This window comes from Ahaetulla prasina, chromosome 1 (genome assembly GCF_028640845.1).
Source record: "Ahaetulla prasina isolate Xishuangbanna chromosome 1, ASM2864084v1, whole genome shotgun sequence".
Taxonomy (NCBI): domain Eukaryota; kingdom Metazoa; phylum Chordata; class Lepidosauria; order Squamata; family Colubridae; genus Ahaetulla; species Ahaetulla prasina.
The window spans coordinates 153,460,110-153,480,290 of record NC_080539.1 but is presented as its reverse complement, the minus strand read 5'-3'; the positions used below and the strand labels follow the sequence as shown (position 1 = coordinate 153,480,290).

The window sequence follows — 20,181 nt, the reverse complement described above, 5'->3', positions numbered from 1 at the left end:
CTTCTATTTCAATTAAGGTATGCAAAATATGAGGATGTGTGTCTTCTTTTACCTTCAGTTCTGGTACCTGCCATACCTGAAATTGAACTTTTTTCACATTTATCAAAAGCCTAAACCCTGTGGAATGAATGACTAGAGAGTGTTCAAAGACAATATTTGTTTTTAAGGCATGTTAATGCAAAACCTGGCCGAGTACTTTCAGGCTGTAGAAGGAACACAAGGAAATAGCACGGCCAGATGTAGGAAAAAATAGAATAGAATAGAATAGAATAGAATAGAATAGAATAGAATAGAATAGAATAGAATAGAATAGAATAGAATTCTTTATCTGACAAGTGTGATTGGACACACAAGGAATTTGTCTTGGTGCATACACACTCGGAGTACATAAAAGAAAAGATACATTTGTCAAGAATCATAAGGTACAAAACGTAATGATAGCCATAGGGAAATAGTCAATATAAATCTTAAGGATACCAGTAATAAGGTTACAATCATATAGTCATAAGTGGGAGGAGATGGGTGATAGGAATGATGAGAAGATTAATAGTAATGCAGACTTAGTAACTAGTTTTACAGTGTTGAGGGAATTATTTGTTTAGCAGAGTGATGGTGTTCGGGGGGAAATTGTTCTTGTGTCTAGTTGTTCTGGTGTGCAGTGCTCTACAGCATCATTTTGAGGGTAGGAGTTGAAACAGTTTATGTCTAGGATGCGAGCGGTCTGTAAATATTTTCACAGCCCTCTTCTAGATTCGTGCAGTATACAGGTCCTCAAAGGAAGGCTGGTTGGTAGTAATTGTTTTTTCTGTGGTTCTAATTATCCTCTGAAGTCTGTATCTGTCTTGTTGGGTTGCAGAACCAAACCAAACAGTTATAGAGGTGCAGATGATAGATTCAATAATTCCTCTGTAGAACTGTATCAGCAGCTCCTTGGGAAGTTTGAGCTTTCTGAGCTGGTGGAGAAAGAACATTCTTTGTTGTGCTTTTTTTATGATGTTTTTCTTCCACCTCTCACAATACTTGACAACATAGTATCAACAGTAGAAACCTTCAAATTTCTGGGTTCTATCATATCGCAAGATCTCAAATGGACAGCTAACATCAAAAATATCATTAAAAAAGGACAACAAAAAATGTTCTTTCTGCGCCAACTTAGTAAGCTCAAACTGCCCAAGGAGCTGCTGATCCAATTCTACAGAGGAATTATTGAGTCTGTCATTTGCACCTCTATAACTGTCTGGTTCGGTTCTGCAACCCAACAAGAAAAACACAGACTTCAGAGGATAATTAGAACTGCAGAAAAAATAATTGCTACCAACTTGCCTTCCATTGAGGACCTGTATACTGCACGAATCAAGAAGAGGGCCGTGAAAATATTTGCAGATCCCTTGCATCCTGGACATAAACTGTTTCAACTCCTACCCTCAAAATGACGCTATAGAGCACTGCACATCAGAACAACTAGACACAAGAACAGTTTTTTCCCGAAGGCCATCACTCTGCTAAACAAATAATTCCCTCAACACTGTCAGACTATTTACTGAATCTGCACTACTATTAATCGTTTCATAGTTCCCATCACCAATCTCTTTCCACTTATGACTGTATGACTATAACTTGTTGCTGGCAATCCTTATGATTTATATTGATATATTGATCATCAATTGTGTTGTAAATGTTGTACCTTGATGAACATATCTTTTCTTTTATGTACACTGAGAGCATATGCACCAAGACAAATTCCTTGTGTGTCCAATCACACTTGGCCAATAAATAAATTCTAAATTCTAGTTTTTGATTTTAGGTGTACATTTTAGGTCTTGAGAAATTTCTAGAACCTAGAAATTTGAAGGTCTCTACTGTTGATACTGTGTTGTCTAGTATTGTAAGAGGTGGTAGTATGGGTGGGTTTCTCCTAAAGTCCACCATCATTTTTACAGTTTTGAGTGTGTTCAGTTCCAGATTGTTCTGGTCACACCACAAGGCTAGTTGTTCAACCTCCCATCTGTATGCAGATTCATCATTGTCTCAAATGAGATCGATCACTGTTGAGTCATCTGCAAACTTCAGTAGTTTAACAGATGGGTCATTGGAGATGCAGTCATAGGTATAGAGAGAGAAGTAGAGAGAGCACACAGCCTTGTGGGTCCCCTGTGCTAATTGTACAGGTATCTGCTGTGATTCTGCTCAGCTTCACCTGCTGCTTCCTGTCTGTTAGGAAGCTTATGATCCATTTACAAGTGTGTTCAGGTACCGCTAGCTGGTTTAACTTAGTTAGAAGAATGTCTGGAATGATGGTGTTGAATGCAGAACTAACGTCTACAAAGAGGACACTTGCATAGGTCTTTGGAGATTCAAGGTGTTGTAGGATGTAGTGCAGAGCCATATTAACAGCATCATCTGTTGATCTATTTGCTCAGTATGCAAATTGCAGGGGGTCTAACAGCAGATCTGTGATGGTTTTCAAGTGAGACAGCACTAGCCTTTCAAAGGTTTTCATAACTACAGATATTAGAGCAACTGGTCTGTAGTCATTCATTTCCTTGATGGTGGGCTTCTCCGGCACTGGAATGGTAGTAGAGCATTTGACCCACTTGTTCCCACCCTATATTTTAAAAGCTTTGGGTTTGCTTTTATGCTTTGTAGGTATGTTGGCTAGCTTGGCTAATGATCAACATGGGCTGGACAGGAGTTTTCATAGACAGCACAACCAAACAAGAACAGAACAAGAAATAAATTAGCTCATATAAGGTGCTTGAGCAAGCTGACAATTTATAATTAAGTACAAACTGGCTGATTACTACTAGAAAGATAAAGTTGTTGTATCTACCATAAACAAGACTGGATAAGCCATAATTCATGGATTACGTGTGAGCCCTAAAAAAATTTTCTTCGAGTTTGAATCACATTCACCCACACAATGTTTCTGCCACCAACAATTTGTTGAGCTAAGCAGCCCTTACATATCTAGGAAAGTGTGAATTGTAGCAGATACTACAATTAAAAAGGTAAAGGTTCCCCTCACACATATGTGCTAGTCATTCCCGACTCTAGGGGGCAATGTTCATCTCCATTTCAAAGCCAAAGAGCCAGCGCTGTCCGAAGACGTCTCTGTGTTCATGTGGCCGGCATGACTAAACGCCAAAGGCACACAGAACACTGTTACCTTCCCACCAAAGGTGGTCCCTATTTTTCTACTTTCATTTTTTACGTGCTTTTGAACTGCTAGGTTGGCAGAAGTTGGGACAAGTAATGGGAGCTCACCCCGTTATGCGGCACTAAGGATTCGAACTGCTGAATTGCTGACCTTTTGATCAACAAGCTCAGCGTCTTAGCCACTAAGCCACCGCGTCCCTGTTATACTACAATTAGTAAGTACCTTATTAATAGCTATGATTTAAGCAATTGTTTGGTGGCTGTGAGGTTCTGGAAGATTCCTTTAACCTTAGACTTTTCTGTAACCCCTTGTTACTATTCCTTCATTTTCTTTCATAAAATGGGTTCTGTCCCAGAGCGTTTGCTGTTCTGGCAGGACAGGGTTATTTTATAGCTTATGGGTAAAGTAAACCCTGACCTTACTGGCCAAAATAGGCACACCACGTTCCCTTAATAAGGAAGCGTTCAGGATTATTACTTACTTCCCTTTTCCTGCCTTGTCACTTTCTATTACAAAGCACTGATGGGAAAGAGAAGAGAAGTGAGGCCATTCCAGCCTCCATCTTCCATTCAGAGCAGCCATTCACAGTTCTTGCGCTGCAATCTTGACCCAATTGGAGGTATGGCAGGTGAGTAGCATATCCTGACACACCTTTAGGCAGTTTAGGATTGGGGGCGGGGGTGTAGGGGCAGTTATATTTTTAGCCTAGACTATATGTAGGTCATGTTTTACTTAGGAGCACATGGTCTCTTTTATGGAGCATGGATCTAGTTGTTATTCGTGTTGTAATCATATGCCATTGCTTGTTTTTTACAGTTTTACCGGAACTTGCAGCATGGAATAACATAGTACTGTGTTGCCCACATACTTGGTTCCATGTATGGTTCCTCCCCACCCCCCACTCTGTCAGCATTTGCTTACTTACATTTTGATGAGCTCAGGAAGTCAGGGAAGAGAAGGGTGCTCCCTCGTTGGACCATGTGGCACTATCAAGAAGAAATCCGGTCACTTTTATTTATTTATTTATTTATTTATTTATTTATTTATTTATTTATTTATTTTATTCAATTTTTATACCGCCCTTCTCCCGAAGAACTCAGGGCAGTGTACAGCCAAGTAAAAAATCACAGTATAAATATTAAAAGAAATTAAAACAAACATATTTTATGTAACACCCCTCCTGCGTAATCTGCACTGGCTCCCAGTGGTCTTCCGGGTTCACTTTAAGGTACTTGTCATCACCTTTAAAATGCTCCATGGCCTAGGGCCGGGATATTTACGGGACCGCCTACTGCCACCATTAGCCTCTCACCGACCAGTGCGCTCTCACAGAGAGGGCCTCCTCCGGATACCGTCAGCTAAACAATGTCGGCTGGCGACCTCTAGGGGGAGGGCCTTCTCTGTGGGGGCCCCTACCCTCTGGAACGAGCTCCCTCTGGGGCTTCGTCAACTCCCCGATCTCAAGTCCTTCCGCCGCGAGCTGAAGACGCTGCTGTTTCGAAGAGCAGGACTAGCCTGAATGTAGTTTTAAATTGGGATTTTTAAAAAAGGGTTTAAATGAGGTTTTAAATTTGTATTTAAAAGTTAGAGCATCAATTGAATTTAACTATCTATTCTTTAGCTGTTTTTTATCTATTATATGTTTTCTGTTGTTTTTTGTCTGTGAACCGCCCTGAGTCCTTCGGGAGATGGGCGGTATACAAATATAATAAATAATAATAATAATAATAATAATATAAAGTGGCCGAATTTAAAACAATTTAAAATATTAAGATATAAATAACCCCAATAAAATTTTAGGCCAGTCCCGCTTGAATAAATAGGTGCGTTTTCAGCTCACGGTGAAAGGTCCGAAGATCAGGCACTTGACGTAAACTTTTGCTTCCGCTGCAATCCTTTCCTTTCCAATCAGCATAAATTACTGCGATTTCTTCTTTGCTCCATCAGTGCTAGCTTTACGCTAGTGACACTAAGAAGAAACTGCACCTGCTTTTGGGTTCCTTGCCAGTCTTTCTGCCCCAGCTAGTATAAATTGGTAAAGGAAACCATAAAGGAACCCAAAACGTAAAGCGTAAAACTAGTGCTGAGGAGCTAAGAAGGAATCGTAGTAGTTTATGCTGGCTGGAGAGGAAAGGATTGCAATGGAAGCAAAAGTGACCTGATTTCTTCTTCTTGATTGTGTCATGTGGCCCAGTGAGGGAGCGGCCTTCTCTACCCTGACTTCCTGAGCTTGTCAAAAGTAAGCGAATGGTGGTGGGGTGGGGTGGGGTATGGAGGAGGCCCATAGGGCTTTGGGGAAACCAGGGGGCAGGAGGCAGAGCATGGGATATCTTAGAGGGTGGGGAAGGCCTCCTGTGAGTGCCTGTGCCTACATTAGGCCTCCCTCGGTTTCTCCCATCCCTGAGTCACCCCATGTTCCACCTAAGGATCCGCACATTCGTTTAATGCATTGGGGAAAGCAGGGACAGGGAGATGGTTAGTTAGTGTTTCATTTAGGTCTAGTCCTCAACTTCTGATCTAAATGGGCAGGCTTCATTAGTTGAGAATTACCTATATGTATATTTATTACAAATATGTATATTTATTATCTTATGATTATCCATTATCTAAATTTGTTAAGGTTAGATATCCACGTTTGAATATCTTATTACTGCACAGCAACATTACTATTACAGTTTCAAAGAAACACGTAGTAGCTGAAATGACTTGCCCGTCTAGCTCAGCTTTGCCTCCTCAGAGCCACAAGTAGAGACCTCTTCTTTTGATGCTATCCTATCTATTCTTATTAAGTGAAGAAGTCATGGATTCAGTTTTGAGCTTGCATTGCAAAAAAATCCAATTATTTTCTGAGCTACTGTCCTCTCGACTAAAGATCTGTTGGCTAAATCAAGTCCTATGTCAATCTATGTGCATGCATGTATGTTTAGATAGGTAGGTAGGTAGCAGGTGGAAGGAAGGAAGGAAGGAAGGAAGGAAGGAAGGAAGGAAGGAAGGAAGGAAGGAAGGAAGGAAGGAAGGAAGGAAGGACTAACTCAAGGTCTATATAAAACCTTTTCAAAAAGTCAGAGGGCTACGCCATTCGGAATTATAACTCTTCCACAGGTCTCTTCCAAGTGGCTATTTACAGACAGTTCCCTTTAATTTCTGTTCTCACTTCACTACATTTGCTGCTGTTTCATTCTGTCAGTTGAGATCACTGTTAGCAGTTTAACAAAATTTAAGTGAATTTCAGGTGAATGCTCAATTGTTGTTTACAGATTCCTTTGAGACACAGAAATGGAGTTAGTTTTCTCATTCCATAGAGATGTGAACCATTAGCAGCCATACTCAGAGTGGAAAATAGGAAATATTAAATCCTAAAGCCAAGTGAAGACAATTTAAAGTGACAGGTCCTGTGAATGAAAGAATAAACATAACACAAATTCTCTCAATAACATATTGTACCCCACAGATATGGATACACACACACACACACACCACCTGAGAGAAGTCACAGTGCAAATGGTTCATTTCCTAAATAATTTTTTTAAGTGGCCAGCTACACCAGCTGTCACAACATAATCAATCAAACCAGTGAAAAGGATCTCTCTCCCATACTTCAAAAACATTTCTAAGACAGCCAACTGTCTACTACAATCTCTCCGTGCCACTGTGGCACACAAATAAACAAAAACAAAATCACTCCAATATATCCTAAGTTAAGCCAATGACACAGTCATCAAATAATTAAAACCAGGAGTCATCTGTTTTTACAACATACAAGATAAGGAATAAAATAGCCACTAGGGGTATATAGGACAGACAGGTAAACGCATTGACAAAAATCAATTAGGAGCTAGAAGACATAATAAAAAATCACTAATCTTTCAACACATAGTCAAATTCAACCACAACTTTTATTGGGAAAATATTGATATTGTAGACCAAGCCAACTCCAAAAATGCCAGAGAATTCTGGCAGGCTTGGCATTCAGACAAATCAGACAAATCAGAGACTCATAGAAATAAGGCAGGTGTGAAATGCTCCCGGTTAGCACCAGTTCCCCCGATTAGGTAGCGATGGCAGCTGCTGGTTCGGAGGACCGGTAGCAAAAATCCCTGCCCCCCCCCCCCCCCGCCCCTGCTGAGCCACACCATCTGCAGAGGGTTTTTTTTTTTACTTTTAAAAGTTTTTCTTCAGCCAAAAACATGCCTTTAAAAGTAAAAAAAAAAAAACCCTCTGATGATCGCGGGGCTGAGCAGGGATCATCAGAACACTTTAAAAGTTTTTTTAAAAAAAACCTCTTCAGCCGAAGGGGGAAAAAAGGAAAAGGGGGGGGGCTTTAAAAGGCTCCTCTGGCCATCCCAGCTGAGTTCCTCATCACCAGAACCTTAAAAAACATGTTTTCTACATGTTAAAACAATTATTTTAAGAGGTTCTGGGCTGCTATGAGGGAACTTCAGCTGAGATCGTCAGAGGAGCTGACTTTAAAACTTTTTTTCCTCTGGCGATCCCAGAGGAGTTTCCTGATCCTAGCAGGCTTTTAAAATCACTTTTTAACAGCCCCCACTTACAAGAGCCCCCACCCATGCCCACCCAATGCCCCCTCCTCACTTACCTATAATTACTGCCTACTGCTCCTTTCGGGCTGGCAACGCAATGCTTACTTCAGCTACTGATTACAGCCTGCTTTGACTTCCTGCTTTGCTGAATGAGGAACTCTGGGAGTTGAAGTCCACAAACCTAAAGCTACTAAAGTTGGAGACCCCCTGATCTAAAAAAATAAATAAAAATAATAAAATAAAATATTTGTGCAGCTTTCTAAGATTTGGTGTGTTTATGTAGTGTTTCACTCTAACTACACAAATACACAAAATCTCACAAAGCTGTATGTGGCATTGTGTGTGTGTGTGTGTGTGTGTGTGTGTGAGTCAGTTGTGTTGTGTGTGTGTAAAGTGTGAAAGTGTGAGGTTCCTGCTTGTTGCAGGGGCCATTTTGGGTGAAGTGCAGCTGCTTTTACATTGTGTGTGAGTCAGTTGTGTTGTGTTGTGTGTGTGTAAAGTGTGAAAGTTGGTTTTTGGTACTTCTTATTGTTTTGTATAGTTTGTTAATTATTTTTGTTATTTATTGTTATTGACTACACCCACCCAGTCATCTGACCACCAAGCCACGCCCACCAATTAAGCCCCGCCCACAGAACTGGTAGGGAAAATTTTTAGATTTCACCCCTGAAATAAGGTCCTTCTACATTTAAAGAAAGTTACAACCAAAATCAAGGAATGAAACAAACAATTCAGAACATATCCTTCTTGGCAGCCATCACCCGGATAAGGAGGGAAGAGAGACAGATAAACACCACAAGAAGAAACAATACCCAAACCAAGGAACCATCAAGGAAGAAACCACACTCTAAGTACAAGTAGCCCTTGACTTGCAACCACAGAAACCCATAATCTGAACCCACAATTTTGATCTTAAATCCTGATGGTCATAAAGCAGGTTATCATGTCACCATTCGCAATGTTATGCACTTTTTTTGCAATGGGTGTTAAGCAAACGTGATTGTTAACAAATGCTGCTGTCATTAACCAAACCCTTTGTTTGCTAAGGGGCAGTTTTTGCCCAAAATAAACACCAGTTTCAAGCAAAAAAAAGGTAAATCATGATCACAGGAGCACCAGGGCACTTTTTAAAGTGGTATGCCTGAACAGAACTCAGTACTCAAGATGGGTTCTCACCAAAATTGAATTAAAAGGACTTATTCTTCACAGTCGTATTTAGAAGTTGTGGTGAAGAAAGCTAAAAATGCATTTGCATTTTTGTAGCCACCTCATCCTGCAAGCTCGTATTCAGTCTGCAATCAACTTCTGTACCAACCTCTTTTTTTCATTAGTATTTGTTATCATCAGGTATCACCTGCCTATAGCAGTGCATTTGGTTTCTGTTTGTTCAGTGAAGGACTTTGCACTTCTCTTGTTAAATTTCATTCTGCTCAATTTCAACCCATTCCATTAACCAAACTTTTCCAGCTGGAGTTCTGTCGGAGGTCTTTAGGAGTTCAACAAGAGATCATGATTTAAAACAATTTTTAAAAAATTGGGTGTGTCTTGCACAATGATAGCACTCACAGTGGTGGGAATTTTTATTGCCAAGACTTAGCTACCCGTCTCCTGTATTGCTCTTGTAAATAAATATGGATTGGGCATGCTAGAAGTGAAACCTATTGTGTAGTTTTTGCATTTTTTTATCATCTTTATGCAGGGACTCCCTATTAACATTGTTTTGAATTATATTTTAATCGTCTACATCTCAGCTCTTTTGTGCAATTTTGTATCGCCTGCAAGTTTAATAATTTCCTCTCCCTATTCATCCAAGACATTTATAAAGGTATTGAAGAGAAGTCCCATGACTGAATCTAGTGGCAATCACTCTATGTTTCTTTATACTTTGGGGAGGAACCATTAATGTACATATTTGAGTATGATTCTTAAGCCAACTGTGCAATTATATTTGTCATGTCTAATCCATATTTAACTGGTTGAGTAATCAGCATGCCATGGGTTATTCTGTCAAATTTGCTGAAGTCAAGACACATTAGGCTACATCATTCCTATTAAGGGCGTTACCCAGTTAACAAAGAAGATAAGGTTACACAGACCAGCTGCTTCTGATATTTGCCATGCTACTTTTAAGGAGGTGCAAGTAGGGTTATGATCTGTTCTAAAATTTTCCCAGATGTCTATGTTGGACTGACTAGCTCAGGGGTGCCAAACTCAAGGCCCATGGGCTGGATGCAACGCTCCTGAGTTCTGTTTTTGGCTGCAACGGCCTCCTGCCAGCAAAAATGGAGTTCAGGAGGGCGTTGCGCAGCCCTCTGAGCTCTGTTTTCACTGGCAGAGCGCTCGGGCTACCACAGGTGCCCCTGACATGAGTGACATCGAGCTGGCCACGCCCACCCTGGCCACACCCACCCAGGTCCCCCAAAGTCAAACACGAGCCTGGTGTTTCCCCCCCAATGAAATTGAGTTTGACACCCCGGACTAGTTGATTGTTTGCTGGATCTGCTTTTCTTCCTTTTGTAAAAAAATAGATTTGCATTCCTACATCATTTCCTCCAGCCTATGGTTTCATGATATGCTACAGCCCCAATTGGATTACCATGTTATAGCTGTTCAGATTGCTTTTTTATTGCTTTATTGTTTCATTATTCTTTGTAGGTATATGTATTGTATTTTGGTATTTGTTTTTCTTCTTTTTTTTCCCCAACTATTCAGAGTCATCTTGATTGCATTGTGTAGCTATATACCGTAAATGTTTAAGAAAAACAAAATAAAATAATCAAAATCTGGCAATTCATCAGTTTTCCAGGATTTCTGAAAAATATAAGAATTCAGTCCAATCATCTGCTAATTCCTTGAATAACTAAGAGTGTGGTTCATCTGCTGCTGGAGATTTAACCTCATTTAAAGCAAGGGGTTTTCATTATGATTCTATCCATCTCAAACTTCAATCCTGTTCCCTTTTTTATTTATTCATTTCTTTTTATAGATTGTTATTAGGCACCTGAGGTTTAAGCTGTGGAGAAACCTGGATTCAACAAACTTTATCATCCCAAGAATTTTCTTTTTTTCTTCTATGTTTACATTTTTATATAGATGATAGTTCCATGCTAAATGTTTGCATCTAGTTTAGGGTAATGACTGTTGAAACCTACAGCTGAAAACATTTCCATGAATTTTTAATTTTAAATGCGAGTACCTGAGAGCAATGATTTATTTAGTTATTTATATCCTGCCTTGTATTATTTTTAGAAATAATTCAAGGTGGCAAACACACAAAATACTCCTTCCTCCCTCTCTTTTTTCTCTACAACAGGGATGTCAAACATGCATTGTCATAGTGGTGTCATGTGACATATTGGGACTTTCCCCCCCTTTGCTAAACTGGGCTTGGGCGTGGCCAGCGCATGACACATCCGTCAGGCAGGCCACAAGTTTGACAGCCCTGCTTTACAACAACCTCCCTGTGAGGTGGGCTGGGCTGAGAGTGCCTGGCTTTCATGGTTGAGGCAAGGCTAGAACTCATGGTCTTCCACTTTCTAGCCTAGTGCCTTAACCACCAAACTGGCTCTCCATTTTGATGGGCCTTTGTGGAATTCTAATTTCAGATGTTATTAGGGTCAATCCATCATTATTGAGATAAGTGCCCTCTAGATAGTCTCAAAGGTGGCAAGAAACTTTCAATGCCAGGTCTCTGGCAAACTCACAAGGTCAATTTCACCTGGTAGTTGAAAACCCATTGCAGGCAGCAGCAACAGCAGCAATGCTTAATCTACCTTCATTTCTTGTTCATCTGAACTTCTAATTATCCAGATATATTGGCTCTTCTCCAAGTTGTTTAGTTCCCAATGACTATATTATTAATCTTTTTCTAAAGGCTGATCTTATTCTAAGAAGTGTGAGAACAAATGCAGCCAGCCAGTTTGAAAACATACAACAGACTTTGAAGGTGTTTATTTTAAAAAAAAAGAAGAAAAGCCCACCACATACCTGCAGAAGTTATCTTAAACTCCCTAGACACATCCACGCATCAGGATGACAGCTGAATTAACCCACCTGTCTAAGAGCAAATGTCAGGCTTACATGGTAGTAATGGCATGCTCTTGGCTGCTAACAGTTAGACAATTGGATCAACAGTATAATGCAATCAGTAATTCACACAGGTGTTTGCCAAACCAAAAGACGGGTCGCACAACTCCCAAACGTAATTACAGAAAAACTGCAAGAACAATTAGGCTGTTTGAAAGGCAAGCAGAAATAGGTTCTGTCTACTGATAGTGTCCTGTCATGAATTTAGCAACCTCAAAGGGAAAGGCCAATGTTCTGACTGCCCACACACTATTTTATCTATTCCTGCAGGCAAGAAAACTTGTCCATCATACAAGGGTTTTTTGGTAGCAGCTGAGCCCTCTGTTTCTTTCTCTCACTTTCAGATAAATGTCAGAAGCCACAGGGCTTAGACACATGTCTTAATCATGTCTGATGGTGTATTTTGATCCTTACAACAGGAGTATTATAAACTACCTGAAACTAAGGTAATTTTATAAACCCAGAAAAGACATCCACGAACTGTTTGAAAGATGGGCCACAATTCACTAAAATGATGATTTTCTAACAGTATTGGATTTGTGGGAAATTCTTGGTGTTTTCCTAAGATACCTCCAGGAGGAAATAACGAATGGGAAACATGTTTTAGTACATGCCGGCTGAGCAGGCCCACAGTGGTCAATCTTTTCAATGAAATAGTAGCCTCAGGATATAGGTTGTGCTCAGTGGTGGGTTTCAAATTTTTTTACTACCAGTTCTGTGGGTGTGGCTTGGTGGGCGTGGCATGGCTTGGTGGGTGTGGCACGGCTTGGTCGGCGTGGCAGGGGAAGGATATTGTAAAATCTCCATTCCCTCCTCAATCCAGGGAAAGGATACTGCAAAAATCCCCATTTCCTCCCAATCAGCTTGGACCTGGGAGGCAGAGAATAGATGGGGGCAGGGCCAATCAGAATTTTTACTACCGGTTCTCCGAACTACTCAAAATTTCCGCTACTGGTTCTCCAGAACTGGGCAGAACCTGCTGAAACCCACCTCTGGTTATGCTCCATCAGCATACAAAAGATTATGGGAAAGCTATAGATTAAGCATATATGTGGAAAAGGCACTCCAGAACAGGGATTTCAAGGCCATTGAGCCTGTTCATTAAAAATACAACCTTGGAATTTCTAATTGGGAGGCAAAGTTATAGTGGTAGAAAACTGGCCGCATTTGAGTGGACTTGTTTTCTCCTTAGTATCTCAGAGAACCCCATAATATTCTCATAGATTTTTGGACCTCAGCTGAAAGAACCTCTCTGGACGATGCACCTCCATAATTCAGGAACTTCTTTTCTCATTTACAACAGCTGTCGAGTTACAAAAGTGGCGGGGGAGAGGGAGAGCTTAGAACAGCAGTCCTCAACCTTTGCAGCTTGGCCCAGCTGGGGGGAAGAGGGGAACCGGGCCATGTGAGCGTCGGGCCAGTGTGCACACATGTGCATGCAGCTCGACTCGTGTGCATCGGGCCTACTCACACACAGCTCAACTTACATAAGTTGAACTGCACGCACATGTGCACGGGCTGATCACTTCTCATGACCGCATCAGCCCACCCAGTGGTGGGTTTCAAATTTTTTTACTACCGGTTCTGTGGGCGTGGCTTGGTGGGCGTGACAGGGAAAAGATACTGTAAAATCTCCATTCCCTCCCCAATCCAGGGGAAGGTTAATACAAAATCCCCATTTCCTCCTGATCAGCTGAGACCCGGGAGGCAGAGACATGGGGGCAGGGCCAGTAAGAATTTTTACTACCTGTAATGTATCTTTAAATATTTTGGCGGGAAACAAGCATGTTGCTGATTGGTTGAAGCCGCCGGTTAAACTGTATATAAGGAGAGGTTTTTCCCCAGACAGTTGCTGGGTTCACCATATAGTAAAGAGCTGTTGTCACTATCCTGGTCTCCTGTCTCGTTATTGCCCGAACTTAACACTGGCGACGAAGGTGGGATTTCGAGGCTAAGAGCACCAGGAACGAGCTGAACGCACGAAAGAACCGAATCCAGCAAACTCAGGGCGAAAACGCAGCGATGGCCAGCTACACTCCGCCTGCGCCGTTTGACCCATCCAGGGAGAAATGGGGAACGTACATGACCCGTTTCGAGAGCTTCCTCGAGGCAAACGAGTTGCAAGGAGTCCCAGACAACCGCAAAAGGGCGTATTTCCTGAGCCACTGCGGTCCCGAGGTCATCGACATCGCGGAAGCCCTGGCAGAGCCAACGCCGGTACAATCGGTATCGTGGCAAACTCTGCAAAATTTATTGAAGAACCATTTCGCGCCAACACCGTCCAAATATGTACGGCGCTATGAATTTGGAGAGCGCAGACAGAAAGAGGGCGAATCCATCAGCGATTACATGGCCGCCCTGAGGAAAGCCTCCAAGGATTGTGGGTACCGAGACTTAGATGAGGAGCTGTTAGAGCAACTCATCCGTGCGGTCAGAGACATTCGTTTGCGGAGGCGGCTGCTATCAAAAAGCAATCTAACGCTGGCAAACGCTCTGGACGAAGCCAGAGCTCATGAGATGTCGACCCAAGCGGCGGAAACCCTACAAAAGCCGCTCACACCAACGGCGAGCGCAAAATCAACCCCGGTCCACAACGAAGAAATCCAGACCGAATCAGACGGCGAGGATGAGGAAGGAGTTTGCCTCACCGAGAGAAGGGGCAAAGAAGACCGGGATGAATGCGGAAGTTGCGGAGGGCAACATCAGCGTCAACAATGCAAGTTCAAAGACGCTACATGTCGGCGGTGTGAGAAGAAGGGGCACCTGGCTCAAGTCTGTCGAGCACCCCAACCTTCCCGCCGAAAATTCAAACCAACCAATCAGAGCGCGGGATCGGCTAGGCGACCCGTGATTGGTCGAAACAAAAGGGCGAATTCAAACCAACCAATCAGAGCGCGGGATCGGCTAGGCGACCCGTGATTGGTCGAAACAAAAAGGGCGCAAATTCAAATCGAACGACCGTGATAGTAGGTCGTGCAGCAACCCGCGTGGAGAAGAAAATCTTCACAAAACCGAAAATCGAAGGAGTGCCGTGCCGACTAGAAGTGGACACAGGGTCAGCGATCACAATCATGTCCTGGGACACTTTTGCAAAAGCTTTGCCGAAAATCGCCAAACGCAAACTGCAAACACAGCGGCTACGAGTGCACGACTACCAAGGGAATCGCATCCCTGTTCGAGAGACCACCTCCGTCCGCGTCGAGTACGGACCACACAAGAAGACCCTGCCCATCACGATAGTCGAAGGGACCCTGCCAAGTTTGCTGGGACTAGACTGGTTCCGTGCGTTGGGCATGGGAGTGACTGGCATCTACAGAAATGACTTTAACCTAAAGGACACACTCATGGACGAATTCGAAGATGTGTTCAAGGACTGCCTGGGCAAGTACAAGGGGACCCCTATTTCCTTCAATTTAGACCCCCAAGTAGCCCCCATACGGTTAAAGGCAAGGAGGGTTCCTTTTGCCCTTAAACCCAAGATTGACAAGGAGATAGATAAGCTCATTAGTCAGGGGATACTGGTGCCAGTCGATCATGCTAAGTGGGAGACGCCAATCGTCACCCCAGTGAAACCAGATGGGTCAGTTAGAATCTGCGCCGACTACAAGGCAACGTTAAATAAAGCCTTGCAAAAAAGCGCTTACCCGGTCCCCGTGGTGCAACATTTGCTGCACTCGCTGGGGCAAGGGCACGTTTTTGCCAAATTAGATTTGGCCCAAGCCTACCAACAACTGCCCGTAGACGCCAACACAGCCGAAGCCCAGACAATTGTGACTCACAGAGGTGCTTTCAAGTGTACCCGGTTACAGTTTGGGGTGAGTGTGGCACCAGGACTATTTCAAAATTTAATGGAGCGACTTCTACAAGGGCTCCCGGGGGTAGTCCCCTATTTTGATGATGTATTGGTATCAGCCGAAAATTTAGAAGAATTAGGGGAACGGCTGAGAAAAGTTTTGGGCATTTTCCGGTCAGCCGGTCTGAAAGTTAAAGTGAACAAATGCCAAATAGGGGTAGAATCCGTAGAGTTCTTGGGCTACAGAATAGACAAGGAAGGAATCCACCCCACTGAGAGCAAGGTCAAGGCAATAAGAAAGGCTCCAGCGCCCAAAAACAAAACAGAGCTACAGGCATTCCTGGGTCTAGTGAACTTTTACGCGGTCTTTTTGAAAAATAAGGCAACCGTTGCCGAGCCGCTACATAAGTTACTGGGAAAGAATTCCGTTTGGTCTTGGGGGAAGGCGGAAGCTAGGGCTTTCGAGGCAGTAAAAAACCTACTCTCGAGCGATAGCTTACTGATCCAGTATCATAGCAAGATGCCATTGGTACTGGTTTGCGACGCTTCCCCTTACGGAGTGGGTGCTGTGCTCAGCCACAGGCTTCCAAATGGCACAGAAGCCCCAATAGCATTCTACTCCAGAACGATGTCCTCGACAGAGAGGAACTATAGTCAGCTGGATAAAGAAGCCCTAGCCATAGTTTCAGGAGTAAAAAAGTTTCACGAGTACGTCTTTGGGAGAGATTTTGAAATTGTGACAGACCATAGACCACTGTTAGGGTTACTGGCTGGCGACCGCCCAACGCCTGTGGCACTTTCGCCCCGATTGACCCGATGGACTATCTTTTTAGCCGCATACTCCTATAAACTGCGGCATCGGCCAGGAAAAGAGTTGGGGCATGCGGACGCATTAAGCAGATGCCCACTACCAGGGGCGATCGAGGACCCCACTCCGGGGACGCCCATACTATTAATTGACTCTCTGGACTCTGGCCCAGTCACATCAAAGGAGGTGGCTCGGGCGTCATACCGGGACATTACTTTGAGAACTGTACTCGGTTGGGTACAAAGAGGGTGGCCCGCTGCGCCGGGCGAGCGTTTTAAAGAGTTTGTAAAGAAACGTGGGGAACTGTCGGCTCAAGGGGGGTGCCTGTTATGGGGGGATCGAGTGGTGATCCCAGAGAAATTGAGGAAAAGGGTGTTGGATCTCCTCCACGAGGGTCACCCAGGGATTGTAAGGATGAAGGGTCTAGCAAGAAGCTATGTGTGGTGGCCCTTAATGGATTCGGAAATTGCTGAAAGGGTAGGGAAATGCCAGGCCTGCCAGGAATCCAGACCGCTACCCCCAACGGCCCCGGTTAGGGAATGGGAGAAACCCCAAGGGCCCTGGTCGAGAATCCACATTGATTTTGCCGGCCCCTTCCACGGCCAAACCTTCCTGGTAGTAGTCGATGCCTACTCCAAATGGCTGGAAATCATTCTCATGAGATCCATGACAGCCGAGGCCGTGATCTCAGTACTACGGCACCTATTTGTAACCCATGGGTTGCCCGACACGTTAGTATCCGATAACGGCCCGCAATTCACGGCAACCCAGTTCGAGGAATACTTAGCAGAAGAGGGCATCCGACATGCCCTCTCGGCGCCTTTCCACCCTGCGACGAATGGCCTTGCAGAGCGTTTCGTCCGAAGCGCAAAAGAGGCATTGTCCAGACTCAAGCCAGGCGACTGGCAAACAAAAATAGATGTTTTCCTGGCCGTCCAACACAGAACCCCCTGTGTCACAACCGGCAGAAGCCCAGCAGAATTATTAATGGGCAGAAAGCTCAGGTGTCCACTAGACCGATTAAATCCAAACTATACACCGGAGGGTTACAAGGGGGAACTCAGAAAAACAAGGGGGATGGAAATAGGCGACCGCGTGTGGGCACACAACTATGGTGAGGGCCCGATCTGGATAGCAGGAGAAATCCTAAACATAACAGGTCCAAAATCATACTTGGTGGAGTTAAAGGACGGCCGAGTATGGAGGCGCCACATAGACCAAATAAGAAAACGCATAGCCGAACAAAGCGAATTAATCGAAACAGGCCCTGACTATACAATGTTTGAATCCCCAGCTGACTCAAACCCGGAAAATTCGCAGGACTTATCTGAGTTCCCGGAGGTCCAGCGACGCCAACAGGTTCCATTAGAAAACAGCAGGGACGACTCTGCAAATAATCCAGGGCCGGATGGCCTAGAGGAGGAGCTGAGAGGAGCGAACAGCCCCTCCGGTCAGCTCAACCCACTCCCAGGGAATGAACTGCGCAGGTCCGAAAGAGTTAAGAGAAACCCAGCCTATTTACGTGACTACGTTGAAAAATAATATGTAAATATCATGTAAATATGGGTAAAGTGTTTTCTGGGAGGGAAGGAGTGTAATGTATCTTTAAATATTTTGGCGGGAAACAAGCACGTTGCTGATTGGTTGAAGCCGCCGGTTAAACTGTATATAAGGAGAGGTTTTTCCCCAGACGGTTGCTGGGTTCACCATATAGTAAAGAGCTGTTGTCACTATCCTGGTCTCCTGTCTCGTTATTGCCCGAACTTAACACTACCTGTTCTCTGAACTACTCAAAATTTCTGCTACCGGTTCTCCAGAACTGGTCAGAACCTGCTGAAACCTGCCTCTGAGCCCACCACTCACACTCGCGCTTCCCGGTTGCAACTAGGCCACGGCCTGGTAGTAGGCCTCGGCCCAAAAGTTGGGGATCTCTAGATTAGAATATTATGCTTAGTTTTCTTACTTTTACAATATCCTCACTCTTCTTTTAAATTATAAGATAGTTATATGAAACTTACTTCAATTACTATACTTCTCTAAATTTATATATTATCTTTTAAAAGTAATTACTAAAACTGGAAGAATTACAAATGTTCTTAATGCATGTAAAGGTACTTAATGTTTACAGCTTTTTTGTACCCTCTGCATCTGACCTGTTTTGCATCTAACATCAAGCCTTGCCACCTTGAGAGGTCTCTTTCCATCAAGATACTTTGGTTTCAGCCTAGATCAGTGATGATGAAACTTTTCAGCTCCAGGTGCCGAAAAGGTTGAGTGGAAATGTCACGCACGCACACACTCGCTCATTGGGGCCGCCCTCCAGAAAAGCTAAACTTCTGGGTTCTAGCACACATGCACACCAGACAATCACCTAACCAGTATGCATGTGTAAGCCAGTTTTCAGCACTGCCGCATTCACAAAGGGATCATGCTCTGGAAAAGCTGACGTACCATGTTCTGGCATGCATACGCACCCAACAATCAGCTGGCTGGCGCTCATGCACACACTGGTTCTCGGCATTGCCTGTATGCGAAGGACAGCTGATCTTCATGTGCGCATGCATGTCAGAAACCCAGAAGATAAACAGATAAGGCCGTGTGTGCCGGGTGACATGGCTTTGTGTGCCACTTTGGGCATGCGTGCCATAGGTTCGCCATCACGGGCCTAGATTCTTCTCTAAAATACTATATATTATTTTAAAACTTTACACTTGCAAATGCTGAGAAGTGTGATTTAAAACCTTCCATCTTCAGAGAATGCAAGAGTACAAACCTAGCGCCTGGCTGTCTATAACTCTTTAAAGCAGCCACATCTTTTCCTGAGGTCATGTATCTGTGCCTCTGGAACTATGCTTTCCTCCCTGTGGGTAGTCCAAAGCACCCTTTTTGGAACTGAAGCTGGGGCATTGCCCAGCCTTACTTTTCATTCACACTTTTATCAAAACACCTTCTGAAGTTAAGGAGATATTGGATAATTAATATTTTATCATAGTTTCCATAAACTTTGGGAACATGAATTTATTTTCAAATAGAAGCAAGACATCTGAACAACAGACTATGCCAATATTTACAATCCCCTTTTCATGTAGGTTTCTTTCAAATTGTCTTGGGAACCCAGCACACAGATATTCCAACATAAAATAACTGAAATGTATTCTTGTAATGTTGAAATTAGAGATAGAAAATATCAACAGGTTCTTCTGAAGCAGTCATGATTTCTTTGTAATAAGGAATGAACACGTTCTCTCATTTTTCCTGGAACAATATCCAGTATCTTGCCTCTTCTTTGGGAAAATCATTCAATCAGCAACTAGGATGCTTGCTTTAAATGACCAATAAGAAATAACCATAAGAAATCAGAAAGGCTCAGGAAAAAGAGAACAATGAATTCAGAGCTCTCTGGAACTCCTTTGCAAAGAATTGATTAAGCATTTTTATTGCTCAACTGCACTTTTTTTTTTTTTCCTCTCAGGACTCAAACTGGCTTCCATCATTTTTCCCTCTGGACAACCTTTGCAATTCCACAAAGATCCAATTCACACATTGTGCTAAACCAAGTTTGCTTAAGCAGCTTTGGTTAAATAAACTCTCACTGTCTCTTTTTGCACAATGTAATATCATAAGCCAGGATTTACAAACCACAATTGTTGGAGTCATACAATCCAACAGACTGTATTATGTCATAGTATTGAGCCACAATCCCAAGCTAACTCTGTTATTATAGTGTAACATTTTCTGAATTGCCCAAATATTGTTAACGTACACCTATAACATGCAGCTACTGTGCAGTTTAGTA

General features: G+C 43.2%; 1 protein-coding gene across 1 annotated transcript; it reads left to right on the top strand.

The window, feature by feature from the left end:
• Nucleotides 1-15,233: 15,233 nt before the first annotated feature.
• On the top strand, nucleotides 15,234-19,937 carry LOC131195977 (uncharacterized protein K02A2.6-like; the record flags this gene model as incomplete). Its single annotated transcript, XM_058178344.1, has 3 exons — nucleotides 15,234-16,439; nucleotides 16,716-17,649; nucleotides 19,858-19,937. Coding segments are annotated over 3 exons (2,220 nt in total), but the record flags the coding sequence as incomplete, so codon positions are not given.
• Between the last annotated feature and the right edge of the window lie 244 nt (nucleotides 19,938-20,181).